The sequence below is a fragment of the Neopelma chrysocephalum genome, unplaced genomic scaffold, assembly GCF_003984885.1.
Source record: "Neopelma chrysocephalum unplaced genomic scaffold, ASM398488v2 Primary Assembly neopelma1_24, whole genome shotgun sequence".
In the NCBI taxonomy this organism is placed as follows: domain Eukaryota; kingdom Metazoa; phylum Chordata; class Aves; order Passeriformes; family Pipridae; genus Neopelma; species Neopelma chrysocephalum.
The window spans coordinates 51,031,448-51,054,806 of record NW_020897693.1 but is presented as its reverse complement, the minus strand read 5'-3'; the positions used below and the strand labels follow the sequence as shown (position 1 = coordinate 51,054,806).

General features: G+C 43.6%; 2 protein-coding genes across 3 annotated transcripts in view; one reads left to right on the top strand and one right to left on the bottom strand.

The window, feature by feature from the left end:
* The window catches only part of RHOJ (ras homolog family member J), a 61,184-nt gene extending 53,202 nt beyond the window's left edge, over positions 1-7,982 (top strand). The window contains exon 5 of the mRNA XM_027674186.1: positions 93-7,982. Within this exon, the coding sequence (XP_027529987.1) occupies positions 93-239 (147 nt within the window). The 3' untranslated portion in view covers positions 240-7,982. The remainder of the gene's footprint in view (positions 1-92) is intronic.
* Positions 7,983-14,009: 6,027 nt separating this feature from the next.
* GPHB5 (glycoprotein hormone beta 5) lies at positions 14,010-17,661 on the bottom strand. 2 transcript variants are annotated; one of them, XM_027674188.1, is made up of 3 exons: positions 17,568-17,661; positions 16,063-16,267; positions 14,010-14,198 (listed from the first exon to the last, which is right to left on the bottom strand). In XM_027674188.1, the coding sequence occupies exons 2-3, from the start codon at positions 16,264-16,266 to the stop codon at positions 14,010-14,012; spliced, it is 393 nt and encodes a 130-aa protein (XP_027529989.1). In that variant the 5' UTR covers position 16,267; positions 17,568-17,661. The 2 variants fall into 2 exon arrangements, with proteins under 2 accessions (XP_027529989.1, XP_027529988.1); XM_027674187.1 differs by lacking the exon at positions 17,568-17,661 and adding an exon at positions 17,085-17,104.
* Positions 17,662-23,359: the final 5,698 nt, after the last annotated feature.

Here is a 23,359-nt window from a genome sequence, read left to right as displayed (position 1 = left end):
AGGCAGGACCCATGTGCACATAGAAAGATGCTGGAACAGTCACTTTGTCTCTCCCAGCATTGGGTACTCCACTTTTTCCTCTTCTCTTTCAGATTGGAGCACAGTGCTATCTGGAGTGCTCAGCCCTCACACAGAAAGGCCTTAAGACTGTCTTTGACGAGGCAATCATGACCATTTTCCACCCCAAGAAGAAGAAGAAGCGCTGTGCAAAGTGCCACAGATGCTGCACCCTCGTGTGAAGTCGCTTGGAAAGAGAAGCGAGCTGAGTTCAATGAAACCAAGCAGGTTAGAAAGGCAATGAAGGTCACATGCAACTGAAATGGGGAACATGACCAGAAAAGGGTCCTTCTTACCCAAATACAGGAGCCCTCCATTCTGTGAAACCTCCAAGCTGTATCACACTAGGCCAACTCATGTCTCTGTGCTTTCCTAACCCTCCAGAGCTGTATGTAGCCTGTTCCCACTACTACAGACTGAACCGAGCCAACAGAAACCAGGATGCTTGCTCCTGCCTGGGTCTTTACCTTAGGAATAAGGTGAAGGTGGCACATGGGTAAACAAAGAATTAAAGGCTGTAAAAGAAACAGGAGAAACTCCATTTGTGGCCTTAAGTAAGAATTGATCAAAATTAGGAATTTGCAGTACTTAGGAATTAAATCTGAATTGACTGAAAGCACGAGGAGATCTGTAGAAGTCTAATACATAAGATATACACCGTAGGTAGGATGTACTTTAAAATTACTTTTCTTTTATAAGACTTGCCAGTTCAAGAGATACTTAAGTTTGTTCAAACCACATGGAAGCAAAGGTGAAGTGATTCCAGTTTGTTTTCACTTAATGGTGAAACTTCACAGCATCAGGATGTTGCTGCATACAAGCTACCAAAATGGACCAACATTTACCTCCAGACTTAAGGAATGTTCTTATAACAAAAAAAAATGCAAATAACTGTATTTTTACAGGAGAATGTTCAGGCTGAGCCATGTTTCCATAAGCTGGGAAGGGAAGAACAGAGTTGTAGCATTAATGAACTGAAACAAAGAAATTCTGCCACCAAAGAACATTGCCCTAGACATGGAATAGCAGCGTGGAACAATCTCCCTTCCAGCTGAGAACATGAACGAGACACCAATTGCCATGGCAACTGAGAATTTACCTTATAGATCAGCTGGATTTCTACATCTCACCCAACAGCCAAAAATAGCAATAACCAAAAAGCCAAAGGTCGTACTGACTTTAAGTGCTTTAAGGTGATCCAGTTGCCTTACGATTATCTTTTTTTGTGGAGCATTTCTGTAAAAAACCTCATCAAAGTGATTGCAAACGTTGACTTATTGTAGTTTCCCTCCTCCCTTTGATTGCTTCTTTCTTTCCTCCCATTTTTCCATCTTCAAGGAGAGTGCTGTTTTATTTGCAGCGTGGCTTGCAGTCCTCAGGAGTGAACTTTCCCATGAGTGGCAAATGACAGCCAAGAGCACGGAGATGGGAAGTCCAGCCCAAAAGAGAAGGGAAGATGCCTGTGAACTCCCTTTGCTGCTGGAGAAAGTGTGCCTTTTTGCTAAAACCTCTCCAGGGATCCTGTAGTTTTGCACATCACAGCAACACAGGCACTCAGAGGTGAACTCGAAGTGCATCTTCTTATTTGCAGCTGCTTTCGGGTACCTGGGCAGTGCCATGAGACTGTCTTGTTATGGATTTCATTCCCCAAACAGGAAATCACAGTACCAGCACATACAGATTTGAAAGTGTCTGATGTAACTCCTTGCAAAAGCAGTAGCCAGCATTTCCAGAAGTGCCTGGAGTGAGAAAGTAACAGTAGTGCACCCTCCCAGCCTGGGGTCGCATGCCCTGCGCCCCCACACACCCTATCCCATAAGACTGCCAGCCCTCTCCTCTCTGGAAGCACAACAGCTCAGTACACACCTGTCACCAGGAAAGCTGATGAACTACAGACCTGGTGTTGCTTGGAGTGATGAGTGACTTCAGCAGGACAACAGGAACTGCACCCTCAGCACAGGGCAGGGGCCAAGTCTGATGCAGTGCCCAGTCCCGCAGTCATCGAGGCTTACGGATCCAAGCTCCTCCTTTAGCACAAATTCCATTTCATAGAAACATAGAACAGTTTGCAATGGAAGTGACCTTAAAGATCATTTAGTTCCACCCCAATTTACCATGGACATCTACAGAAACAAGCTCTGACACCCCAAAACTGTTCTAGTTATAAATCAGCAGTTCTCTCTGACAAAAGCAATCAGACTCAAGGCAAATGCCTTGTTGCTGTTACCTGGTGGCTTCCGCTCACCATCCCTTTCCCACTGCACACAAACATGGATGAAAGCACAGCTGTGCTAAACCAAAGGCAGACAAAAGAAAGTTTTCCTCACTGCTGGCATTTTTTTGTCCATATTTTATGTTTGGTTTTATGTTCGGTCCCAGACATTTACTTCAGATGGCCTGGCTGCTAAAGCCCAGCTCAGAGGAAGGACAGTGTCAAAGCCCAGGGCAGGGATCTGTGCTGTGCCACAGAGTTTGTTGCCATCCCCAGACAGAGCAGTGAGTGTTCACCCCACCGGGACACTGGCAATCAGCTGAACTATAATGTGTAAGGAGATATTAGGACAGTATGAGGAGAACTAGGAGTGGATTAAAGAAATTAATATCTAGGTAATGGTTGTTGGCTTACAACATGACTAGAAATCCACTGAAACAGAAAAAAAAAAAGCTTTCAACACATTTCAGAGAAAAAATATATCTTCACTGTGCTGCCATTTACTTCAGTGGAAATAAATTAGGGGAATTGTTTTAGCTCATGTAGGTTGCTGTAGAGTCCAGTGTCTGGTTGAAGTAAGTGAAGTCTGGTTTAGTTGGAGCACAATGCAAGCACTCAGGTTGGAGCTGCCAGGTATTCTTAGAGCTTCACAAAATGCAGAGGAGATAGAAATCCAGAGTGACAGCTGAGCTCATCATAACATAATGAGCACACTGCAAAAGTGCAATGTAACATCCCAGCATGCATCAGGGAAAGCCACAAATAATCAAAGGGTACTTCTGCGTGCCACTAAGTACCAGGGATAGTTATTAATACTAATTGGATGGCATAGGCTTGGGAATAGAATCAAAAATCAAATGGGATTTGAGGAAAACTAACTACAAAATATATGGTGATGTAGGAGCTAAAATGCTACTGTCCTAATGTGTTAATCTACAGCACCCTGAACACATCATTGCATGGGGAAAGTAGATAGAAAAGTGTTAATATGCATACAAAAATGTTAAGACTAACCAGGGGTTTAGTTGCACTTACGAAATGGAGCATATCAAGTTTGTGAGGCAGTAAAATTTGAAGTTTTTCAAGCTGATCTTGACCAAAATTTGACATCTGGGAGCTGCAAGGGAGGGAGGGTGATCACAGTCCACTGAGAAAAGGCCTCTGCACTACATTTATTTCTAATTTTTCTTCCAACAAAAATAAATGTTTTAAAAATAGCCATGGTTAATGCAGGTCCCATAAACATTATTCCTGTCTTAGGTTACGTACACACACTTATCCGTGGAATGTGGCACTTACTTAAGGATCTGCCCCGTTACACTATTATTTTGGGGTTGCAGAGCTAGCACAGGTCAATAGGCTTTAGAAAGGGATTGTAGGATGTAAGGAGATTCATTGACTATCTGGCAAGTCATACCTAATACCTTCTCTAAAAGCCAACAGATGGTGTGTGAACAGGCAGCAAAGCTTATTTTCAGAAATATCACAACACCAGACACAGTGCAAGCACAGGCATAAGGCCACAGATATAAACTCGAAGTTATTTTCAAGCACCATTAGTAACAAGGAAAGAAAATCAATACAGGATTGCCAGGTGGAAGCAGATGGGTTTTCTCACTGTAAGATGAGCTAGAAATCAGATCCCAATTTCACCTTCAAAGGAACACAGTTAAGGAGAGTCATAAAGGTTATAAACCATCCCTGGAACCTATTTGACGACATCCTCTTACTGCAGCTGATGTCAAAACCTTTCCTGACAGACCTGCCTTTGCTAATAGTCTGCTGTCATTTCAAAAGCACTCACAACTTACAGGAAACCTGCTAGATCCTGTAAAACCCATCTCCTTTAGCCTCTTCTTAAACCATAATGTCCGACCAGGAGTTCTTAACCTGAAGTTCAGTTCCAAACAGAGTTCCTAAAGTATTTTCATGCAAACTCCTGCAAGGAGATATTAGAGGTATTAGGTATTTGAGAGATATCTCACATAAAACATTATATCATATATCATGATTAAACAACCCACAGATGCCTCTGCCCTCCAGAGCCCTGCAAAAACACCAGGCTGGTGGAACTGGGACAATCCTGCCACTTCCAGCATGACTTGAAGGAAGTCCCACAAAGACTTCCACAGTTTGTCCTGTGCCTCCTAGAGCTCAGAAAACCTGGAGAGAATACAGAAACAATGCTCTAACCCTACACAGGTCCATCCTTGTTTGTTCAACAGGATATACATCCCCTGTACTTACATCATCCAGGGGTGCTGGTGAGCAGTTCTCAAGATGAGCTCAACCTGGTTCTCCCATGTGCCATATGGTCCCAGACCTTCTCTCTAATATAAATAACTACTGTTACAGTAATGTATAGCTTAGAGAGAACAACCAACTACAAGCTCTTACCTCTCATTGCCTTGCATTAGGCAGGATGTGAGTCTTTCCCTCGATATCCACACGCACTGATCCTGATAAAATTATTCTTCTTGCGGGTGGAAACTACAGAATTCACTCCAAGTCCAGAATGACAATCAAAACAATCGTTTCAGCAGCTGACATTGATATTTCTCACCTTTTTTGTCTTTCAAAGCACTGTTTAAATTCACAATAAACACAGAATTAAATATACTCCTGCATCCTGATATGAAATAACATTATTCCAAATACTTTTATTAAAGGGACAGATTTTGGCAGTCTTCCTCCTACAGAAGAGAATCTTACTTCACAGGGAACTGTCTCCAACTTCCTCATTTCTCATTCAATCCCACTGGCACTGCTCATATAAAGGAGGGAGGCTGAATATGGCCATTGTGACCTGCCCTGTAGTTAACCTATAACAAAATCTCTTCCAGCTGCTCTAGTATTGGTGGCCTGTGTTCCACAAAAAGCCGTGGTTTCCCATTCCCTGCACACTCTACAAATCACTTGGGGGTCTGTCATGCTAAGCACCATGATCTGTGTGGTATCTGCCATCTCTAAGTCAGTGTGTTGGAGAAGAACCAAGAAATGGGTTGGAAAAGGAGAAGAACCAAGAAATTAGTTGGGAAAGGAGAAAAGCCTTGGCCATGCTGCCACACAAACCAAGCAGGACTCCCCCAGAAACAGTCACTGCATTGCAACTCTCATCAAGAGGCTAAAAGCCACACCAAGGGTGGGAAAACCACTGTAGCAAACAGAGAACAACATGGAACAAACATTTCTCTACAGGTGACTGTCTGGATGCATTGACAAGGATGCACGGGCTTCACTTTCCATGGACGGCAAGCTGTTGAGATCCCATCCAAGATATTGTCCCAAGACTCCAGAGATCCAAACTGAGAGCCCTTTAGAAGAGCTTGGAAAAAGTTGCAGAAGGCCTTGCAAGCAATTTCTATTGTTGCCTCCCCTCATATACACCTCTATTGCACCCAGCCTCCCATACAGCAGTGACACAGTGGTCGGTCACACCAAGGGTATCTGTCCAGCAGGTGCATTTTCACTGTGCAAGCTGCCATGTCCTCACAAAAATCACGGAATAATTTTGGTTGGAAAAGACCTCCTAAGATCATCAGGTGCAACCATCAATCCAGGACTGCCAAGCCCAGCACTAAGCCACGTCCCTAAGTGCCACATCTTTATGTCTTTTGAATACCTTCAGGAATGGCTACTCCACTACTTCCCTAGGCAGCCTATTCCTCCCTTTAATTCAGATATTTAAGATGCCCCTCTGCTTTTATATCTTATTTACAGCCCATGACTTTTTCTGTACCTTTTTTCCCCAAGTGGCACAGCAAATACCTCTTGATTCACCATACTGGAACTTCATCTGGATTAAAAATAGTTTGCAGTGGCATCACTCTGTCTCAAGCCAGGATTGTTTAAAAGCACATTTGTCTTCTCCAGGAAAGCAATCAACATATGCTCATGTTGGCCCTGGGACCATTTGTTCAACAAACAGGTAGAATGCAGGAATCTGGCTGCACATGCCTTTCTCCATGTATTTTCCTTTCCCCTGAGGAGGATTTGTAATGTGCTTTATCCCACATAAAAAAAGAAAATCTGGAAATGACAGAACATTTTCTTGATTCACAACTCTATAGGACTGGAGGAGCATCTGCTGTGACAGGAGGTGAGCATGGAGAGACCTACGTCAGATAACTTCTAGACACATTTGAGTTCTATGTAAAAAATGAAGACAAATTTCCACTATAAATGTTTATTTTCCTCTTCATGAATAAAGACCATCTGAAAGCAGGAAAAAGCCTCCCACTGCTTTCGGTAGTGGCTTGTGATCTCAGCTGTCTTCACCTATCAAAACAAAACAGGAACAGGAATATTTTTGCATCAAAAAGTTGGGACAAAATCACCAATTAGAAGTCACGAATGCAACGGAATCACATCTACACTTCTGCTTTGGGGGAGAGCTGCAAAATCAGGGACCAGAGTCACAATTAGTCAGTTTGATCCTAAAACTTGAATTTTATTTTAAGGTGTTAAGGGGACGCCCATAACTAGAATGAAAACAAAACTTCCAATTCTCTTTTCTTTGTTTCAGTTAAAGCTTGCAGAAACATGGGACCATGAATGTATTTTTCCTGGGCAGTTCCAGGAACCCCACCAGAACAGCAAAAATAATCAGATGCTCATTGTAGAAGGAAAATGAGCTCACAAACCCATATATCACAGAGCAAGAAGCAAAAACCATGTGAATTGCTGTCAATAGTTAAAAATCTCTAACTCTGAAAATATTGTAACAAAAAAAAACTTTGAGCCTGATCCCCACCCCCTTCCAGATTGTGCAGAACATAATGCAGGGTTTGGCTGCCTCTAACTATAATGTTAGGGTGGGATTTTCAAAGATGCTGTATTTTGGCTTCATTTCAATTCTTATGAAGGCAATGGAAAATTTCAATGGGGTCCACACATGGCTAATGTGGAAAACGTTTGAGAGTCTTTATATTGCCTCTTTTTCTAACCTTTTATTTTGGCTGACCAAGCTTTGAGCACATGGACACACTGAGCCAGGTCCAAGAATCTTTTATACCTTTTGGCTGCTGGTTGTAGACTCCTGAAAGGAGATGGGGCATCTGGAGACTTTGCTGATTTGATCTTTGGAGGCTGGATTTGAAACTCTGTGTTCCTACCACTACTGAGACTGAAGATGAAAATAGTTACATTAACAGTGTAATATTCAAGATAAATGGTTTTCTTTGCTGAGTTTGATACTGCACTCCTTGCTGTCACTTAATTTCATCTCATCCCATTCAGGATGCCAGATTCAATTTGGTTTTGCCAAAGATCAGTTTGAGCTCTCACTGATATCAACTCTGATGAATTTTGACTTTGATCAGAGATTAATGAACTGAGAGTAAACAGTTGTCACCAGTCTACAGTTTCCAGATCTTCCAATACAACAGCTATTTGTATTGATAACATACAGAAAATTTGGTCTCATGCCTGTCAAAGAACTTTGGGTATAGGACATACCCATAGTATGACTGTCACATCATCTCTCCCAATACTTCACCCCAAAATAGGCAGCTGCTCTATTTAACTGCACTGCAGACCTGGCAGGCACTGAACTGCCTTGTCAGTATGGAGTAAATGAGCCCAAACTCTCCCCAAACTTGCAAATATTAATTCATTAATAAGCAATAACAAAAAGTTATGTGAGAGGGGAAAGACACTGGCAAAGTCTTCTTCACTCATGAGCAGAAGTGACCTAAGGTGGTGAGCCCGGGTTGCCAAAAATTATGTATTGAGCCTGGTGAAAGGGCTCAGAGGTGTCTCTGTGGAGTCACACCAGGATACCTGGAGCTCAGCAGCACCTTGGAACTGGGAGGACTTCAAGGAAGGCTGCAGAGAGGAGCAGGGAGATGCAGTGCGAGGATAACTGAATCGAATTTAACCTGTTATGATGTTGATGCACTTGTCAAATACAAGCATTTCACTGCACAGAGATTCTCTGCTCCCCTGAGAACAAAAAAACAAGGAAAGTTCTTTCCCTCCTTTTTGTGTTTACTTTATAGTAATACTCAAAAGTCTTCACTAAGCAATGCTTAAAAGTAACAGTGCAACAAGTTATTCTAATTGAGTTTGTGAATCAGATGTAACGACCTCAGCACAGATCAGGACCTGCTGCATCATCAGTCAGATCTTAGCCAGCTGAGAAAAGGAGTCATTTACCTGATGTGAGCAACTGAATTTTTCTCTCTTACAAGTTGCTGTGTGCAATACTGCTGGAATCTGGGGCTGATGAAACCAAAGGATGAGCACTAAAACATTATGTCTGACTTTTGAGTGATATGTCTTCTTTTCAAAGATTAACCAAATCTTCAGAAGTCACGTCAAAGCAGTACAATTTCAAACCAAGGAAATTCAGTTTTCCAGCGATTTTGTTCTGCATAGTTTAAAAATCATGTAAACAGTATTAGTTTCCTATTTACAGCACATAATTCTGTACTCTTTTGTTTATCCTCTTTTAAACATGTAATTACTGTATATTGTAATGCACAATAATATCGTCTATTGTACATAGTTTATTTTAACAAAATAAATGTATTACTAAGTATTTTGACAGCATCCTTTTGAGATGGTGTGGTGTGTGATGCTGTGTTTATTTTCCCAGATGCTGATCACATATACACCTTTCAGCACTTTTCAGGTAGGAAAAACCTGTACTAACATACAGGGCTGCTTTTGGATTGTCCTGAAACCACCTGCACTTTCCTGCAGAAAGTCAAACAGGAAGTGACACAGCAGGTTTGTTTGGGGCATGTTCCTCTTGGGAAACTGTTGCTTGACCAAATCCCCTGCAGCCTGGAAGCACAGAAAGGTGGAAGTGTGGGAATTGCAGTTCTGGCTCCCTGATGGCACAGAGCCTTCAGCTCACTCTGGTCCCAGGGTATCCCTCAGGGACTGGCCTGGAGATACTTAGTTCTCCATCCTTCAACAATATTAAGGTGGTTGGTTGTTGCTCTGTCAGTTAAAATTTCATTTTTCTTTTAATTTCTGTCTGTGGTCTCCATTGTGTTATCACAGAACCATAAGAAGATTTTTTTTCCTTGTTTGAATGGAAATCTGAAGCATTTTGGAGAGAAGAGAGCGTGTGGCAGCCTAGCAGCAGCAGCCTTGGTGAAGCAGGTGGAAAAATATTAGCCTAGGAGTTTTGAGGGGAGTTTATTACCTAACACATGGATAACAAACCCTCCAGTAAACCCTTGCTGATGGCAAGGAAGATAATGAGTTGTGTTACCTGTGGTCCAGCAGGTAGGACAGGTATAGAGTCAGGAGGGAAAGTGAAATGCTTACAGGGATGAAGAAGTTACATGAGGAAAGACAGCCCTGATGGACTGAAATTAAGAATATGACTGGCCTCAGTCTTCCAGGGACTCAGTGCAGAGATGTGGATCTTGTTTAAAAACAAACAAAAAAAAAAGATAGTGCCTTTGTTATGTAGGTCTTCATTACAATTTATTTCAAGACCAGAATCAATCCCATTGATCAGCTGGTCTGGTCTTTAAATTAATGCTATAAATCCCACCATTTCTGAACAATGTCCCTTATACTGATTGGGCTAAAGCAAGTTTCACCAGAGAAAGGCTCTTTTTGTGTTTCTGCAGCTTGTGAACCTCAGTGGGTTTAACCAGCCCCTGCCTGGGGCACTCACTCGCAGAGCAAAGACAAAGCGTATCAAGGTCTATTCCTAATAAAAAGGCACTGCAGCCCAAATCCTTGGCTGCTATAAAAGGATACAGGACAATCCAAGAGGGCACAGTATGTAGCCTGGAATATGTTTGATTTATCTGTCCCCAGAGGAAGATGGTATTACTCACCACACTTTCCATGGTCAGATTTATCTGGGAAGAAGTGGCATGGAAGGACCTGCATGTCTGGGGTTAACAACAAGGTGCCAAAGGCATCGCCCAGAGCAGAAACTTCCTAAACTGCAGCCAGATAAATCTGTGTGGATATAGGCAGAGAAGGATATCTCTGTACAGCCCTGATGCTTTCACATTTCCCTGAAGATCCACGCTTGGCTACTGTCTGTGGCAGGATGTTGGGCGAGACAGCCCTTTGCTCTGACCCAGGGCGGAGGTTCCTCTGTTTTCATAGGAGTACAATGAGAGCAGAGGGAGCTGCCTGTCCTGTCCCCCTAAGAGAAATCCAGTCAGTGCAGGAAACACCCATCCGGGGAGGCATCCTGCCCTCCTTCTCACGGTAACTCAGGTCTGGAGGTGGGGTAAAATATACTGATTTCTGGCATGGTCAGTCTGGCTGGGCACACCAACTGCAGCATGGGAATGAGGGGAGCTGAGCTTCAAGGGCCAGTGGACTTTTGTCACTGTCATAGAACAGGAAAGTGTTGTGACAAATCGAAGCACTGCATGATAGTGACTATTGCTCTTTGGGTTAAAAGAGTGACAATAAACCTGAGACACTGAGTGCTGTGCTGATTACAGATATGACTGATCACTGCCTTGTGACCTTACACTCCAAAGCACACAGTAGAGAAGAAAAAAGTCATGTATAAAATCATTCCCAATGTCCAGAAGGGAAATTAAGGCACAAAAAAAATTCACTGATTTTCATGGGAGAGATAATACCTGAGATGTGACAGTCTCTGTGACAAACACTTCTTGCACCAAAAAACAGAAGGACCATTTAACTGCTTTGGACAGATGAGATGATGAGATTTAAATCTGTGGATTTAAAGAATGTTAAAATGCTCCCACTGTAATTAAGATGGCCTTGGGAAGGGGCTTCTCATCCTCTGAAATATAGAGGCTATATTGACTGCCTGCAAATTCTAAGCAGGACATACCATACCAGCTGCAACATAAAGAAAGGGAAATCTTGGAGACCTGGTCACAAGTAGGGCCTGTTGCAGCAGGATAAAGGGTCATAGTTTTAAATTAAAAGAAGGTTGATTTAGACAAGATATAAAGAAGAAGTTTTTTCCAGTGAGGGTGGTGTGGCACTGGCACATGTCGCCTGGAGTGGATGCCCCATCCCTGGAAACATTCAAGGCACCTTGAGTAGCCTGGTCTAATTGAAGATGTCCCTGCTCATCATGGGGGTTTTGGACAAGATGACCTTGAAAGATTCCTTCCAACCCAAACCATTCAATGATTTTAAGTATCAAAATCAGTGGGAATTTAACAGAATGAAGACCTAGTACCGTAATGACTTCTGGGAAAAAAGCCACAGTGGCAGGAATGAAGTTGGTCTCTCGAAAGTCAGTCTTGTTTGTGTACTTGTGGGAATTCAGCACATCTGGATGAAAAGAATGTGCACCACTCAAAATACAGAATCATAGAATCATTTAGGTTGGAAAAGGCCTTTAAGATCATTGAGTCCAACCACTAACCCAGCACCACCAAGCCCACAATTACAACATGTCCCCAAGTACTACATTTATACATTTTTAAAATCCCTCCAGTGATCACTTGCATGGCAAATGGGTTGTTGTGCTCTGGTGTCAGCTGGACTTTTGTCACTCAGGGCAAATCCACAGCATCAGCAGACACTTCGGCTCTTCTCCTTAAAAGACCCTCTTGAAGTGGTCTTTTACGGATTGGGTTCAGTCAGTACATCCTTCCCACCTTCCTCTTCTTCCCCCCAGTCTGGCTGCATCACTCAAAACTCTTCTCACGCCCTGTAGTGTTTTCGTCTGATCACTTGCTGAGGTTTCTACTGTCTCACCATGTCTGGGTACAGCCCTTATTTCCTGCTGGCTGCAAAGGAAGCAAGTTTGCCACTTTCTAACCCTACCTCTGATCCTGAGACTATAGCACAGCCAGACTCCATCACAGAAACTCAGTGAAGGAAATGACTTCACATCGAGGAGATGTTTTGCAGGTGTTCACAGTTCTGGCAAAGAGTTTGTAGGAGTTTATACATATTCTACATGAGAAATCTGTATGCATAAATAAAGAGGGACACGTTGCTTTAAATTGCTTTCATGCTACAATAGTGAGGTTTATTAAAGACACAAAATAATTTACATGTTTTCCATGATAACTGTGATGCCAGTTAACAATATCAGAGGGATTGTGAGATGCAATTTGAAACAAAACATGAGGACTTTTTAAAGGAGGGTTAGTTAAACTCTTCATCAGCGGAAAACTGCTGCTGTTGGACAGAGCAGTCTCTATTCAAAATTAGAGAACGCAGAGTGATAAAATCACCTCCTTCCTGCTCAGTCACAGTGCAGCTTTTCCAGTTCCACTGACAGAAAAAAATGACATCAACTAATAAATTGAAGGTTAAATTAGATCTGTCTCAGTGAGGACAGGACACCTGGGGAAGTTTCAAGCGTGCATCCCCAGAAATGAAGGTGACTGCATCCAGAAGACAAGGCACTGCATGGGGGGAAGGCAGGTGCAGGTATTACTCTCAGCAACAATTCTCTCCTAATGGCTATCTGAGAAGGTGTCTTTGTTCTGTAAGCTCCTGTGAGCCTCTCCCACTTGGCAAATCTTCCTGTGCTCATATAATTTCCCATTTTATTCAGGGGGGAAATGAGGGATGAATGTGGATCTGTCCTCCTGCAGGTGGGAACCAGAGGACAAAGGCACTTCTGTGGCTGTGGTCACAGGGGGCTCTTGCAGCAGCTCCCAGATGTCCCCTCTAGTTAGGTCTGAGGAGGTGTGAACTGTCCTTTGGCCTGTCTGCTCTCTTTCCTGTCCTGGGCTTGTCTCACCCAGCATTACTGGATACTCCACAGCTTTACTGTCAGCACATCTGGCTGTCCCCCAGCTCTCTGTGCATCCTCAGAGGAGAGGGTCTCCATGGAACTTAGCAGTGCAGGGAACTGTGGGAACACCCTTCACAGCCCCCTCTTTCCCACCATCTCAGCCAGGGGCTTGCTGAAAGTAAACCATGATCGTTGCATTTTGGCTTGGTCCCTCTAACTCTGGAAATTGTCAGGAGAGACTCCTTGGGCTCTGCAGAGTCTTGATGAAGCCATTTCCCCTCCAATCCCTGGACGAAAGCAGATGGTTCTACACATTAATGTGTTTCTCTCTTTTTTCTTTTTTCGAGGAACTGTCACTTGTGAGGCAAAATTTTTTTCAGGAAAATAACTCCAATTAAGCAAAGCACTCAAATACCTGCTTAACTGTAAAAGCCCACTGATACTGAGCAAAACACTTAATCATGAGCTTAAGTACTTGGCTGAGTCAGGGCTGAATATGAATTCACCCTAATTTCAAGGTGGTGATTTGGATACTCATTTCCATTTCTTCGGCCTTAAGACATTTTTCTTTGACTGTTATTCCTGAATGACCGGAGTAAAAATAACTAATGGAGGGAGAGTGGGAGGGTGAGGTGGTGGCAATGGTGGTAACTGCATTTATGTTACTGGGAAGGAGTTAAACCCCAGGTGAATAAGGAGGCTGTTACAGAGGAGGCAATGCCTTTGTGAGCCGTTTCCACCCCCCAATGACTGCTTAGCCCATGTGCACTTTGTACACGGAGAAAAGGTCACACAGCATGAAAAGCTCATGAGGAAGGGAAACTGCATCACTTATTTTACCAAAGAGTTTGCTATTGTAAGGCTGTGCACTAGGTTTCTACAGCAATAATGCTTTGAACAGCACGAGGAGAGGGGATTAAGCCTCATCTGCCCAGAGAAGTCAATGATTAGGAGCATTAGAGGGTGAGATCAGATTCAGGACCGATTTACATCCTCGGCAACGCTGGAGGTACCAGGGGTGTGAAGCTGGGGGAGAATTCGGCCCCTCCCTGCCTGAGCTGTGGAGGGAGCTCAGTAAGTCTCGCACTCGGTGGTGGCAGTGGAGCAGATGTCACAGTCACACCGGATGGCCACGGGGTAGGTGTAGAAGGGATCCACGTCAGGGGCACACTTGGGCAGCTTCACCGTCACCATCTTGGTCTCGTTGTAGGTGCAGATCCGGTGGTGGGACTCGATGTAAGGTGGCTCCAGGATCGGTTTCTGTGGGGGAGAAAGGATGGCCTCGGGCAAGAGGCGAGACAAACATCTGGAGTCCCACCTTCCTCAGGGGGATTTAGTGTAAATAGAGGAGCTACTGGATCAGGTGGAAGGGGATATGGAAATAATTTTTAGGCTGCATCCTTCAACACTTGCCTTTTGGAGCCCCACCCCAGGGGGAATGGGGGGTGGTGTATCTGCGTGTTTCAGTTTGTTTAAAGCATAAAAGCTCAAATTAAAAACTGCTTGAAGGAAGACAAAAGATTATCCAAAAACCTGGTTTTCAGCAGACTACAAGTGTTTCGACCAAATGCTGCCAAAAGCAGCTGCTTTCTTCCAAAAGCATTGATTTTCCATTAAACACATTCTGCTGGAAACCCCTCCATGTGCACAATCTGCCTAAGAGAAGGGGTGCATCCAGGTGCCAAGGGCTGGGTTTTTTCTCAGCCAGACCAGTCTTCTCAGTCAGGTTGCATGTCTCACAAAGCTCAATGGGTGTACAATGTGAGGAAAGCTCTCAGCACAGCAGCCAACAGAGAAGCCTGCAGTTCCTCCTGAAAAAAAGCTTGGCCAGAGACCTCAGCCATCAGGAGATGATGGGAGCATGAAGGCCTTGAAACCCACACTGTCATGTGGTATCACAGTGGCATTGCTTTTGCTGAAAAATTATTTTTTTCCCTAACAGGGACACCCATTTTCCAAAGACTCCAAGAAGGGGCAGCGCACACAGCAGTGGGAGTCCACTGTCATCCTCTCACTTGCACAGATGGGAAACAGCATAAGATAACACAGCCAGGAGACACTTTAATTTCTTTCTTTCACTCTCTGCTGCGTAAAGAGCCCTCCCTGGAAAACAAGAATGATGGTATGGAAGAGAGCAGATGCAACATCTCATCAAGAAGACATCCAGACACCCTCCCTCTTACAAACTCCCCATCCAAGCACACTGTGCTGCTTCCTAGAAGCTGTTGAGCCTACATCCAGATGAATTCAGCTGAACTACACCCCAGTGGTATTGTAATACACTAAGAGAGTCTGAAAAGTCTGTGCTGCCAGAGGAGCTTGGGGGTAGGGGAAATCAGATGTCAAGAGGTCCCTCGAAGGAGCCTTATCCCACCATGGAATCTGGTCACTGGTGGCCTTCCCTCTCGTCTCACCAAGTCACAAAAGGAGGGCAGTCAGAGCTGTCTCACAAACCCTGGCTCCTCCTCTGGTCACCTATGCAGACCTTGCCCTCATGTAGCAAAATCTCTCTGAGTGGTTCAAGGCTTCCCTGAATAAATTAAACTGTGAGCCTTCCAGTGACAGAAAGGCAAAGACAGTCAGAAATCTGTTCTCTAACCTGAGTGTAGATGTGCTTATGCTCTTTCTTCCTCCTTCTGTACAACCCCAAAACTTAAATACTTCATATTTACACAGCACCATGACTTAAAACAGGACCAAATTAGAAATAGACATTATGTTTGGGATTTCCTTTTTGGAACAAAATATATCACCCATCAATCGGGAGCTCCATCTTAATCTCAAAGGAATTTTTTTTTCAAGTGAAAAGTAATAAAGTCCTCCTCTCTTGAAGTGTTCAAGCTGTAAGAGGCTTTCAGATTGTATGTAAGAGTTTTACATAAGGGCTTCATTGATGTCATCACATGACGTCCATCCCCCTTTGGGGCAGGGGAAGGAGGGAGGGAACAACCGACCACAAACGCTGCTGTGCGTGGTAGCAAGGGGGTCATGGAGTGGGACACAGCCCTTGCCTGTTTAGTAGATACCTACAAGCTATTTAATGTTGGGTGGGTTTATGTGGAGGGATTTTGGGGGGGAAGGAAGCAGCAGCCAGGGATGTCAGTGCCCACCGTTGCAGCCTCACCTCCCAGGTCTCGCAGCGCCCCCAGCACGCGTCCGTGGTCACCCGCAGCCCCCGGCACCCGGGTTTCTTGGCCAGGAAGGTGAATTCCCGCACGGCACAGCCGATGAAGGTCCTCAGGTCGATGGCAGAGGTCTTGAGTGTGCTGCCACAGCCCCCCAGCAGCAGGAGAAGGAGAGCGCCCAGGACCACGCAGTGGAGCTTCATGCTGAGGCAGAAGGGAGAGCAGTGGAGGGCTGGGAGAGCCAGCACGGTCCAGGAAGCAAGAAGGGCAAGTGGGCAGGCTAAGCTGGAGCTGAGACACCCCTTCCTGCCTTTGGACACACTGTTCCCCATCATCACTCAGCCTGAGAGAAGATGGGCAGACGGAGGAATGGGGGGTCACCTACTCCCAGGAGTGGGGAATCTTAGTAAAAAGTTCTGCCACAGAAAGCAGCAGAGTAAAGACTTTCCCTGCAGAGCAGTGGGAGTTTGCCTGGAAGAGATAAAGCCACTAGCCAGTGCCTCAGCCCCACTGAAATCTCCATATTGCAGGGTTGCTTTGCAGCAGATGTCTTTCTACCAGCCCTTTTGGGTTGCCCTGAGCTCACACAAGGCCAATAGCTGACTAGTTAGGAGCCAAGCATCTCTGAATTTGTGCTATAATCTCAGCATCTCCCAAAAGTGTTACTGGAGCTGCCATTGCCAACACCCTGAGCACTGCACTCGTGCTGTTCATCTCCCAGGGCTGCAGCCAGGGGGGCTGTTTGTCCCTTTGGCACACACTGCCCTACAGCCAGCTCAGACCCAACCAAGGCTGCCAAGCCAGTGATCAGAGCTGGTTAGGCAAGGGGGGACATGGCCAAGGTGACCACAGGAGGCTTGAACTCCTCACACCTGAGCAGCCCAGCATCCACCAAGACCTTCTGATACCAGCTGACCTTCTGCCTCAGTAAAAAAAAGCAACTGGCTTTTCTGAAAAACTTTCTCTATCAAAAAAAAGGAGAGCTGGAAAGTAGCTCTAAGCCACGAGATGCATTTTATACTTCAGATACTTGCACTGCATTCAAATATATCCACCCAGACTTGACACTTCATTTTGAGAAAGTCAGCTACTGCACGGGGCACAGACTGGTGTGCACTGGCCTGTGTCCTCAGCTGGATAGATCAATGTTAAATGAGCTGGGCCTGCCTTTTCCCTGGCTGATGCTTGAATCTCTAAACTCCTGTTAAACCAAATGCTTTAAATTTGCTAAATCAGAGCGTCAGATGAGCACACGATGCTTGCTTCATATGTCACCATGCATACACTAGAGTCCTACATGTGATTAAATGAGATGTTTATATATAAGCTTCAACAGAGTAAAAAAAAATGCTAAAATTCTGTATTTTTAAAGGAAGACATATGAGAGCAAAACAGAAAAACTTCGGAACAAATCAAACATATATTCTTTGTCACTTTAGCAAACCCTGCTGCTTTATTCATGAGCTGGAGCCATGACAGGGAGCAAACACAGACACACACTCACCTAACTTGTTGGAGTCAGAATTCTTTTTGCAGTTTTAAATTGCAGATGATGTTTAAGGACGTCAGAGTGAGCAGCAGGAGACCTGCACAGCAATCTTTGTCAGCTTTGTGATCAGTGGATCTCCCCAGCAGCTGCTACTGGGTTGTTTAATTGCCCAAATTTATAGAAAGGGTCTTGTCAATCAAGGCAGATCCTTACTTGAACTACTCAAGGCGTCAAAGTCATTGACTGTAAAGCAAGGCTCCCCTTTCCAACAGCGATTATCTTCAAGGGAATTATTGTTTTTGTAGGTTATTGTTTCATAACATCAGCCCTGAAACAAAAGGAGCATCTCAGTGAGTGAAATTATGAGCATGCACTGGGGCAAAATGGATCTTCTTTTCCACAGTGGAATATCAACACCTTTGTGAGGGGATTGGAGGTTGGCTCTGAAATCATTGCCCTCCTAATTAACAAGCCCTGAGTAAACATCCTCAAGAGAGACTTTTTGGATATTTGTGCGAAAAAACACCTGGATTTTTGCCAGTTGTATTAGACCCTTTTTATTTGATTGCTCTGTACAAGCAAGGGCAAGGAATACAGGGAGGAGGTGTGAGTTGCAAGGAAAGCAAGTGTTCTGTTGATGAGCCAGGCAGCTGTCACACAGGTGAGCCCCACTGTGAAAGGAAATTTAGAAATTGTGTCCACTGCCTGCACCATGCAAACACAGTTTTCAGCTATTCACAGGACAGAGAGCAGCCGAGGAACCTTGGTTCCCTGAGGAACTTGCTGGTCAGAGAGTTCATGAAGGATGAGTGGGAGAGAAGAGCAGCCACAAGCTCACGGAACGACCTGGGGAAGGTCACCTCCCTTCCTTTCCATCGTGGCTGGACGGTGATTTCCCAGCAGTGGTGGCTCCAGTACCCAGGCACGTCCAGAAAAGGCAGGGCAAGTGTCAGGGATTATGCACCCCTCGGGATGATGCTGCTAAAAGTGGCCACAACAGTACAACCCAGCCCTGAGAAGAGAAAACATAGAGGAAACCTTGATTCAAATAAAATCCATCCTACAATGTTTCAGAGTGGAAAAAAAAAGATTTTAAAAAACCCAGCAACAACCAATCCAAACAGCATCTGTTGATGTCCAGAACATGCATCTCATCAAATATGAACCAGTAATTACTATGAGTTCATTAATTTACCTTACAATTATCCAATACATGCTTCTGGTGAGTTGTATTCAGGCTTTTTGTAGTTTAAGCTGTGGAAACCAGCAAATAGACACTGAGGAAATGGGATATTGAACCATCCAGGGCCAAACAAGGTACATCACTTAGGTGCTCTCCCTTTTTCAGGATGAATAACCCATGGCTCAAGATCTTTGTTCCACTTCCAAGGTCAACAGTCCACACTTGGTGCAGCAGCAGGGCTCACACTCATGCTCACACCCCCTGGGAAGCCCAGAGCATTTGCTCTACTTCACTGCTCAGCTGGAGCAGCCACACAAGCTGGTGTGTAAAAGGCTGGTTATTCACCCTCACGATTTGCCTTTTCTGCTTAAATTAGGAAACAGTGATTGGGAGAAGTGAAAGAGGGAAGAAATTGTCTGAAACACAGAAGAGCAGAAGACATTCAGTGCTGTTGCCATATTGCCATCATGACATGGAAACAACTGCTTCAGAAAATTAATTCACTTAACTAAAAAACAAAAAAAAAACCACCACCACCACCACAACAACAACAAAACAAAAAAAAACCCAAACCAAACAAACAAAACAACAACAAAAAAAAAGGAACAGAATTTTAACTAAAAATTTGTAAGCTGTCCTGAAGTCAGGAGGGAGGGGATGTTTAAAATCTGTCCCAGTACTCTCACTCATTGTTATTCAGGGTCTCACTCACAGTAAAGGATTCCAGCTTCAAGTGAAGAGTGATCAGGTGGGACATTGGAGGAGGAATACTGAATGGAGGTGTTGTAAATGTCTCCATAGATGAGATCACCAGACACGTCCTGGACACCTTTTTCCCCCATTGAAACCAATTGGGAAAAGCATGAGATTCTAAGACAAATTATATCACAGGGAGATTAAGAGGAACAGCCAAAGTCTTGTTACTGATCTAAAACTATCAGCAACTTTCCACCGAAAAAACCCTTAACTACTTTTCCATAATTTTCCCTGACCAAAAATAAAGCTAGAAAATAAACTTTTAAAAGCTTTTTAAAAATATGCTGTTTAAATGTTCCTGACTTGCAGAGGAAGCAGGTAAAAGGGAAAATATTAAGCTAAAGTTCCCTTTATTTTATTCTGGAAATGTGCCAGCAAAAATCAGCCCAAGATTAGAGACAGGTACAGGAAATAGATGCCAGATGGCAGATGAACCAGCTTTGACAGATCCCTCTTCTTCTATGGATTAGAAAACCAGGTGCTGGACTTTTTGTGTAATTTAGTTTAGTTTCGGTGACTTCAGCTAACTAATATTCTGTTCTCTTGTCTCCATCTGTACTGAACAGTCTTATAAAGTAAAACAAAAGTGGAATTGCAGACTCTCATTTTATCTTTAGAATATACTGTCTCTTTGTGGAACAGACACCAATTGCTGAAGGACTGTCAGGTGAAAAGCTTGAGTGTTGGCTTTTTCCCACACAGAGTTTTGCTGGCTTACTGATTTGTGATTTTGGTGGGGGTTTTTTTTATTTAAATTAGTTAATAAATATACCACTAGGATTTCAAATTGGACTGGTCATGAGAAAGGAGCTGAGATGTGCTATTTAATGGGACAGACCAAGGGAAATAAAAGTGTTGAGTGGCTGCACATAGTAAGTACTGCAGCAAAAGACATAGGCAGTGACAGGCCAAAAAGAACCTGGTAACCATTCAGGCAAGCAAAGACAGTGACTGGACAGGAGATGCTTAATGCACTGCACACAAGAGAGATTGGGAAGGGTGGGTGCTAGTTCAGAAGTAAGACAGAAGGAAAAATGGATGAGGAAATGAGGTGCTATGGGTTGGCTGGCCAAACTCACAGAAGTCTGCATCCGAGAGAGGTTAGAATTCAGATTAGAACAGAGTGAGTCATGAAACTATCAGGTAGGAGGTGAAGCTATGTGTGTTAGATGTAATTTGATGAACTCACTGAAAAAATTAGCACCAGAATCACTTTTCCCTATACAAGCTAACATTAGACTTTTTTTAAAAAGGTTGTTTACTCTTTGCCAGTAGTTTGGGGAAAAAAAAAAGATAACCCTTATGTCCTGAAAACAGCATTTCAAACAAGTACATTATGATTCTTTAATCCATCCCCACAGCAGCTGCACGTTTGTCTTGGAGTGTGACTTTCTGTCGTTTGCTCCATTTCTAAAGAATGCAAAGAATTGGTTTGCAAAGGGACAGACAAAGTAGGTTTAACCTTGAGAGGGCATGGCTGATCTGTAAATGAAAATCAAAGGAAGCGAGTAAAGCTCATCAAAAAGCTCTGATAGAAATACTGCCAAGTGCAGGCACAGAAAGCACAATGCGGCCGTCAGGAAATGTGTTCTCGGGTGGTAACTAGATAAATGTGGACTCTCCCTGCTAACAATGGGACACAGTCCTGGCTGAAGGTCTCAGGCACACAAAGCCACTTCTACTTTAAAAGACTTTCTGCTCATTTCGCTTCCTGAGCTTAACACAACACGAACTGGCACCGGCTGAATGAGCATTAGGGTGAGAAGAATGTAGTCAGGAAAGAGGATTTTTTGAGGCTGCCGTGGCAGTAAATCACACCACACTGAGTACTTAGGGGAATGACCCATCTTAGAGAGGAGATAAATGTTTCTTTCAGCTTGTGGGGGTACCTGTGTTCTGAACGGCAGAACGGCCCAATGGACACACCTGTAAAATCCAGCTCAGGAAATCTGAAGTGCTGTGAAATAGCTCTGCACCACCAGCAGCAATATCACAGCTGCTCCAGCACGACTGCCTTACTGGCATGGCTGTTATAAGAGAAATGTCAGACACTATTCGTCTCCTCCTTCCCCATCAGACCTGGAAAGTGAAGTCTCAGGGTGAGGCTTAACAGTAACAAAAAACACTAATCCATAGTTTGCTTGAGGCACATCTAGCCCGGTGAGATAACTCTATTCTGCTAAAAAAGGCCTGTAGCTATGATGGATTCAATCCAGAAGAGAACTAATGAAGCTTCTACAGCCACTAGAAGAGCTGAAGCTTCTAAAAATTGGTAGTGAGAATCTCTAACATACAGGTATTGCACCCAAAACAAGCTAATTCCAATAAAGATGAATCCATAGCAGAACTGCAGGTTCAATTCAGAACCTGATCATAACCTGATTTTATACAATATGGACAAAGACTCTGTATTATAGACTGGACACTTCTATTAAAATCCCATTTTTACATGTTTATATAGAGAGGACCTCAGAAAAACTAATTTCTCAAACCTTAAACTCTGAGCAAAATGCTTTGAAAGTAAAGATCAGAAAGAAAAGTATAAAAGCAAATAGGAAATAAAGAGACTCTGTGGTCAAGAAAAGGACATCTTTTGTTTAAAGCAAAATGCATCCTGACCTAATGGTGAAGGATAGCAACAATTTAAAATAAAAAACATGATACTGATGCCTGTCCCAGTCTGAGTAGTCCAAATGTTGATTGTGGAGTCATAGTCTACAGAAGCAGGAAGTTACATGTTGTAAGGATTAAGAACTGCTTAAGACACATTTATCAAAGACTGACTGCCAGAAAGAATTTACTTGCAGGAGGGACATTCTTGGGGAGTTCCCCAAAGATTTAGGAGTTGTGATATATACAACGATAAGGGGAACAAAAACCAGAAAAACACATATCTGGAATGGATGAGGAGGAGAGTAAAGGCACAACTCCAAGCCTAGGCTGAGAAACTCCTTTCTCATGGTCCTCAGGAAAGTAAAGAGACTCCCTTCTTAAGGCTACCATTTCTTTGCACCGGAAAGGTGTATTTGTCAAGCACACCTCCCAGTAATAAGGAATAAAACACCACTAATTAAGGGAGAATTGGATTGCTTTCTTTGTTTTGCCAATGCCAAACACATTATAGGATCAGAGCTTGGGATAAACTGTCAGTTTAAAATCAAAGATTAAAAAGGCACGATCAGGGTCTGAAAACAACCAGCACACGTAAATTCACAATTGACCAAGGCTGAATAACAGGCCCTGAAATAGTAAAAAAATGGATCTAATTAATGCAAAAACAGTCCTCAATACAGAGATGTACAAACTTCCCAAAAGAACAGAGACTTTTGCTTGGCATGAAGTCCTTGAGTAACTCCCTGTCAAGTTTTGAGCCCTTCTGACATCTACAAGGCAAGGCAAGGCAATACGTGGTTGAGTGTGAAAACAAATGGCATAAATGGCAGCTTCCAAGATTAGCATTCTTCTGTGTTTAACATGTCACCCTGTCTCAGGAGAAACTCAACCAGGAAAACTTCTTGAGCAACGGGAAGATACACAAATGGGCGAAGAAATCGTTGTTATAAACAATCTTTGATATGTCGTTACAATGCTGGAGGTAAAAGCATTAACTAATCTGGAACCATTTGTAACAAAAAGGGGTTATTCTATAGCACAGAATATAGATATAGATATCATGCTATAGACACAATTCTATGACTAGATATGCTATAGAGATGATATTCTGGGATATGCTATTATATGAAAAGGGAAGACATGGGGAATTACAGGCAGGTCAGTCTTACCATTGCACCTGGCAAGACCACGGAGCAGATCCTGCTGGAAACCGTGCTAAGGCACATGGAAAATTGAGAGGTGATTGGTGACAGCC

Coding starts and splice junctions, on each gene's coding strand:
- GPHB5 (XM_027674187.1), bottom strand. CDS start 17,104: ATGCAGTGCAAGTATCTGAA. Junction 16,268..17,084: donor ATGCAGTGCAAGTATCTGAA/GTATAAAATGCA, acceptor CTTCTGCCTCAG/CATGAAGCTCCACTGCGTGG. Junction 14,199..16,062: donor GGCGCTGCGAGACCTGGGAG/GTGAGGCTGCAA, acceptor TCTCCCCCACAG/AAACCGATCCTGGAGCCACC.